At 42.2% G+C, this 6,846-nt stretch overlaps 1 protein-coding gene across 5 annotated transcripts in view; it reads left to right on the plus strand.

Moving 5' to 3' along the window:
* ANKRD26 (ankyrin repeat domain 26) overlaps positions 1-6,632 on the plus strand; it is a 51,391-nt gene extending 44,759 nt beyond the window's left edge. For all 5 annotated transcript variants that reach the window (XM_088165430.1, XM_088165435.1, XM_088165431.1 and 2 more), the window contains 2 exons: positions 3,986-4,031; positions 5,118-6,632. In XM_088165430.1, the coding sequence (XP_088021556.1) occupies positions 3,986-4,031; positions 5,118-5,239 (168 nt within the window). In that variant the 3' untranslated portion in view covers positions 5,240-6,632. The remainder of the gene's footprint in view (positions 1-3,985; positions 4,032-5,117) is intronic.
* Positions 6,633-6,846: the final 214 nt, after the last annotated feature.

Consider the following 6,846-nt stretch of genomic DNA (forward strand, 5'->3'; position numbering starts at 1 on the left):
ATGAAATTCCAGTGTTTGATTTGGCTAACTTGTTTAAAATGGCTAACATCATGCTGAGTGACAAAACCCATCACACATCTCTGAGACACTTTTTTCTTCTTCCTGGGTCTTCAGTCCAGCGGTTTCTTCACAGAACTTGATTTAGTATGTTAATACCAACAAAAGGATACTTCAAAAATAGGATGATATGGATGGGATGGTGTAACTTTGCTCTTACACTTCAGTGCGGAACATGAAGGAAAATTCAGGGACCCATTGTGAAAGGGAAATAAAGAGGAGACCAGGAGGAGTAGGGAGTACAGAACAAGAGAGGGAAAGAAAGGACAGATAGATTCCTGATACTCAATTACAGCCACAGTTTCCAGGTAGTGTTTTCCGTTTTCATTTTCTAGAAGACATTGGAACTCTCTGAGAATCTCAAAGTTTTGTCAGTATCAAGATAGACACCTTCAGGGGTTTGCTGCCTTCCCTTAAGTAGGGAAATTTAATTTCAGAAATTAGATATTTCTCCAGGCTATTTCATGGCTCATTGTTTTATTAATTTATTTATTTATTAGCAGCTGCTAATAACATGCAAAGTTCAAACTGCTATATAGGCCTCTTCAGTGTTTTGTGAAAAATGCTTCCAGATCCACTTCAGATGTGAAAAACATCTGAGCTGATTCTAAGACAAGTCTGCATTAGAACTGAGAGTAGTGATACTGTTCCCTCTCAGTGTCCTGACTCCCATACACTTTCTTTCCAGAGCATATGTGTCTCACAAGTTTGAACATACTCTCAAGGAAGTTATTGAACAATTATATATGACATTTTCCCAGTCTTCAATTACTGATGTCCAGAGAGGATTTACTTCTTAATTTGGAGACTTCTATACTAACATCTTTCCTTCCTAGAGCAGTTTTGTTGGTAGGACCTAGTCCCCTGAAGTTCTCTCTCTTCTTGATCACAACCTATGGAGACTTTCAGTTTGTTGTCACCAGAGGAGCTGAGGATAATTCACTCTCATATACACAGTTTGTCCTCTTAGGATTCCCTTTGAGCTCTAATGCTGTATAAAACTGTGAAGTTTTATTCCTTGAGTAAGGGTGAGTTAAACAACTGCCATACCCACAGAAAACTTGCCTATTTCTTACCATTTCAACCAGGTCCTCTTAGAGAAAGATGGAAATCTCAGCATGCCAGATTTCTCTCAATCAAAGCAGAAGTCTGCTGTCTGGGACTCAGATTTCCTGCTGTGAATTTATCCTCGCTCATAGTAAATTGAGCTGCTCATTCTATTGTGATAAGTCTTCCTGAAATCATCAATTAGGGAGCAACTGAGACTGCCACGGCACCACCTTTAGCCTCAAGTACCTCAATGTTCAATGTGTTAAGGAAAGTCTTAAAACCTGGTCTTCCCTTTCCAAGTCATAAATAGGAAGTACTGTTGGTGGTCCGTGTACCAGAAACCTACTGCATAGCCCAAGGCAGGCAGTGTCTGTCTGCTGCAAGTATTGCAAGAAGATTTTGGGACTCAAGGCCGCTTGTTATATTTGCAAACTGTCAAGCTTCAATGCTAACAGCTGTGCCAAAGGCTGGTGCAAATGAATGTGAGTGTCTTTGACGTGGACCAGAATAGTGAACTCTGTGAGCTGCAACCAGTGTGAACTGGTGGATTTATGAAACCAGTTTCCCTACAGATTGTGAGTAGGGGAATGTCAGCTGCCTATGCTCTCTCTCAACTTCTGTTCCTCTTCTGCTTTCATTTTCCATCTGCCCTCTTGCATTTTAGTGGTCTGTCTATAGTGAGCTTTTTTCCTTGCCTCATGTACAGGCAGTCCATGTTCTTGTGTCTCACTGAAGACCTTTGAACTTCAGGTTCTTTTTCTTTCTTCTTCAGCTCCTTAACCAAAATCCTTCTCTCTCTCTTTTCTGCAGCCAGATATGTGACAAGGTTTGTAGCCTGTAGGGTTTAAGCTGGAGTGCTACTGGAAATGTTTTGTCTATTTGTGCTGCTAGGATTTGATTCCAAATCTTACTGATGCATTCACATTGGCCTAAAGCCGGAAACGCTTTGAAGTTGCCCTTTTCCCGGAGTGAAAGAGTGACTTGCTGCTGAGGAGTTCTGTGCTTGATGTCGTTGTGAAGTTACGGCTGCTGTGGTAGTTCAGCTTCTGTAAGATGGCACCCTATGTATGGATTTCATCTCTTCTCATGGAACTTGGTTAAAGTAGAGGAGAAGGCTCTTTTCTGCCCTTGTCTGTCCTGACAGTCAGAAAGTTCTGGGTAGCAACAGCAGCTGCGTGTGCAGTAGCAGTACTGCTCTCAAGTTGAGTTCCTAGACTCTGAGTATCATCTCATGGAGTCTTAGAGGATGCAGCGTGCTCTGTGCGCAAGAAGCTCCGTGGGGAAATAGTAAGTCAACATCACTTCGTGAAACAGAATGACAGAGATGGTGAGTGCTGCAGGTGACCCAGCATGTTACTGCCTGAAGAGCTAAGCAGTGAGAGGTACCTGCTCAGGACACAGACAGCGACTTGAGGAATAGTGGAATTCAGGAAAATTCTGCAGTAAAACTGCAGAGAATTCCGCAAGGATATGCTAAGCTAATCAAAGCACATCATCATTAGCAAAGAATTCTAAAGGACAGGCTAAGCAATGCACCTAATGATTACTACAAAAGAATGCCTAGCGTGATAAAGAAAGAGGCATCACCAGTTACTGCAATACTTTGTCCAAGTCTGGGACACCTCAGCTGTAGGGGGAAGGTGTCACAGTGAAGGACTGGAGAACCAGGGTAACCGGGAACTCCTGCGGTGCGTCCACCTTGCAGGCCACCAGGCTCTCCCAACTTGGCTGTGACAGTAGCCCAGCTTTTATGCTGTTAAACAAACAAGCTGACAGAATGTGTGATTTAATTCTGCTGTTGGCTTTCTCCCAGAGCCTGGCCAGGGCTCACGGAGGAACCCAGGGAGCTGTCTTTGAACCTATATCCCCCTGGGTAGGCCAGATGTGGCCTCATCACGTTTCTAGATGCGGAAAGATAAATACATGTTCTGCCAATAAATGCACACATATAACATATAAGCTTTGTTAGGGAGCAAATATCTATAGATAACATTTGCTTGGAAGGTCCATCTATAGGTCAACTTTGGCTCTGGGCCTCAGTCAGGGCCTGTTGTTCAGGCCTTGGTACTCGATGCCTTCTCCAGAGGGGGCAGGAGGACAGTGGAGACACTGTCAGAGTCCTCAAAGGTGGATTTTCATGCAAAGGCCTTTTCATTCCTTTCCAGAGAAATCCATGTGTTGGTTTCATTTCCACCTATTTCTCTTTTCTCGGGTGGGATGAGAATCACAACATGTTACTGAAAGAAAGAAGAGGCAAACAAGACCTTTTTCTTCTCGTGATAAATCCTCACATGTTGCAGAGGCTCCTGTACACCTTCTGCTTATTGCGAAAGCTTCCTAAACCGGGGAAAGTGTTTTCTTCCAACAGCTCAACTACTGCAGCTTTGCTTAGGATTGGTGCTGCTTTAGGTCATCTTTTGGTCTAAGCTTCCTTAGATTTCCTTCTTCCTTCCGCTCCCCATGTCTCATGTCACGTTTTAGGGGGATCCCTTTTCCCCAGGATTTTACTGCTGCTTGTCCATGCTTGAAAAACACTTGAGGCTTGGGGGAACTCAGTTCTTTTGGCACCACTGAGAAGAGTTTGGCTCCATCTCTGTTACTCCCCCCTCCTGGTAGTTAATACACACTGACAAGGTTGCCTGAGCTTTGTCTACTCCAGGAAAGAAACATTCACAGCTCTCTCAGCCTTTCCACATAGCTCACGTGGTCCAAGGCCTTTGGCATCTTCTTGGCCATCACAGGCCAAGAATCTCCGTTTGCATGATATTTTTAGGTTTCATGGCTTTGTCTGTGATGGGTGTAAGAATGTTTTAGGAGTTTTAGCAGCTACATTGGGGTGATATTATATCTTCACTGTATATTTGATGTATAATTCTAGGTACGACAGGAACTGGATGAAAAAATCACGAAGGAACTCAAAGAAGGTAATGTGTCATTACATTCGGAGTGTTTTGAACTAAAAAGGTGACTGTTCCTAAGTCTTGACAGCTTTCAAGCCATTGTTTTCAACTTCCTCTGCGAAGTAGAGATTTTATTTTCTGCTAGCTCTCCACTTTGGTATGTGAAATTTAATGGGAAAAACTACTTCCCAAAATATTGCATAGAATGTTATGCACTTGCCTAGAAAAAAAAAGTAAAAACAAAAAGAAAATTCATCCACTGGCTCAAACAGAAGCACTCAGTTTAAGATGAAATTGCCCTTCACTAGAGTGAATTTCCAGCAAAAACATCAAAGAAGCCCCCAGATTTTTTAAATTTTTACAGATCTTCAGAGACTTCAGCCATCCCTTCCCTCCCTGTACTGGATTGCATTCAGTACTAAAGCACACCATACATGTTCTCTGCTGTTAGATCTTGCTTTTTCTTCCTACAATTCATGGCTTGTCTTTGTAGCTTAGGTGCTGGCATTCTTGTTTTGAATAAGTAAGAAGCACATGATCAGGGACAAAAGACAACATTTCTTCAGGAAGAGATTGTTCAGTAGTGTTTAGGCAAACACGAGTTGAGTGCTTGTGACATGCAGCATAAAACACTCTCTACAGTTTGAGGCCAGGCGTCCAAAGAGGAGATCCACCTGCTTCATGATAGCTGCTCCTCCAGAGTCACTGCTTTGCAGGGACTGCAGCTATGTAGTTGTAGTGTTCCAGTAATGCAGGGCTTGGAACGTTGAAGGAAAGCAAAGACTTCAGGTTGAAGAGCTCCGCAGGGGCTACGTTAAGAAGCGCTCTTAGGGGCCACTGGAGTCGTGTGGACTCTTGGAAGATGTCCACTGTGTAGCCTCCAGAATGTCTGTCACTGGCTTTCCAAATGCTGTTGACTGATAAGTAAATGTGCTCAAAATGTGTTTCTTCCTTTTTGCCCAGCACTTCCCTTGTTTGGTGTCCTTGGAAATTTTAAAGTCTCATTCAGGATTGCAGACTCGCGTGTCATGTAAAATGTTCTTTTAGTACCTTAATTTTGCCAGTATGCTGTAAAAGTAATGTAAGGAATCTGGTGTCATTTCCCCACAGCTACTGCTGAACTTGAAACTGGATGTGCTGGATCTTCAAAAAAACTTCATTTGGACCAGGATCCTCTTTGCAGAGCAATAGAGGAGTACCGTGATGTTTTAACCAAAAACTATATGATTTGAATGAAATACTGTGGAAAGGCTCTGGACATTTTTTTGCTTTTCTAGAGCATCTATGGTTTCCTTTCTCCCCACTTCATATTTGAAAACTTGTTTTAGTCTGACTATAAAATGTAAGTCTGTTAAATGGATGTCAAGCACAGTGCACTCACCTGTTGGGTTTTTTCAGCATACCTAAGTTCTTTTGTACTCACAGTAAGAGCTACGTCTGTTTTTTCTGACCAGAAGATTGACCAATCTGGATTCTTGAGCTTGACAAAACTGTCAGAAATGTTTCCTCTTACAGTAGCTGCATTATGTTGATCCGCTCATGTTCTGTGTTTTTACAAATGCATTCCCTTTGTTCTGTTTAATCCTTTCACTCAATGTGTTTTAACTTCTCCAGTGTTATTTCAATGCTTAGGAACATCATTTGATGTGCTTTGAGCCCAGTGCTTGAGTCCTGATGCAGTGACTAATTTCTGCTGATTAACTTATAGTGGTGTTCAAGCTGGAGAAAACGGCACTTTATATTGTTGTCACTTTATGCAACATAGGTTTAAAATGACTGTGAGTGAGTAGTAGTGCCAAGACTTGTTTTATGGTCTTTTTGGTATTTTTTATTTTGTATCCTAGAATGAGTAAAGTTGGAAGGGACCTCTGGGGGCTATTTGTTCTAGCCCTCCTGCTCCAGGAGAACCACCTTTAGCTAGTTTCCCACATCTATGTTGGTTTTTGAATTACTTCAAAAATGGAAACTCCACAGTGTCCATGGGCAACCTGGGCTCATGATGAGTCACTGTCACAATACACTTGAATATCATGAGAGATATTCAGACTCATTACCACTCATGCTATTGGTGTTGATTCCTGAATGAAAAATTGCTGCAGCTTCAGGCTTCTGCAGCTCTTGCTTAAATACTTGAGGTACACCTATAAACACTTCCAGTGGGAGGGGGAAAAAAGTAACATTAATATTACCCACTTTCCTCAGTAGTCTCCAGAACTTGTGTGATTGGATACCCAATCTTTTTGTTGCTGCTTCCAGCTGAGGATGTGTCTGTAGCCCAGATGTGGTGGAAAATTGATAGCAACCATATAAGCAGTTCTACTTATTTCAGGGAATTACCAGTTTTTAGTTGAGATACGATTTGTCATTTCCCATTTGTAAAAGTCACCAGCAGAGTACAGAACAAAGTCCCAGTTCTGGAAAAGTAAGAATGATTGTACTGAGATGAATCAAGACTGAAAGAATTTTTGGGTTTTGCCCACTATTTCAAGGACTTGAGTTGACAGATAGTGAGAAAAGCATTAAATGCTGCTGTGACACTCTACCTTTTTATATGAATAAATTTTTGTGAAGCTGTTACACTGTATTTAATTGAACTTGATATTCAATAAACTTCGCAATCTAGAACATGGCTTTGTTTTATTGTTCCCTTTCTTGGCACTGCTTTCCACCTCTTCCCTGCTCGTAGAACTCTCCAGAGCTCTCCTGTGTTCACAGATGCACCTTGCCTGTTCCCCTGTGAGAGACTGGCCTGCTACAGATGAATGACTCAAACACTCAGCCATTTGCAGTAACTGCCCAGGTGCTGCAAGAGACTGGACTGGCTCAAACAATCGGCTGG

Source organism: Sturnus vulgaris, chromosome 5 (assembly GCF_052056855.1).
Source record: "Sturnus vulgaris isolate bStuVul1 chromosome 5, bStuVul1.hap1, whole genome shotgun sequence".
In the NCBI taxonomy this organism is placed as follows: domain Eukaryota; kingdom Metazoa; phylum Chordata; class Aves; order Passeriformes; family Sturnidae; genus Sturnus; species Sturnus vulgaris.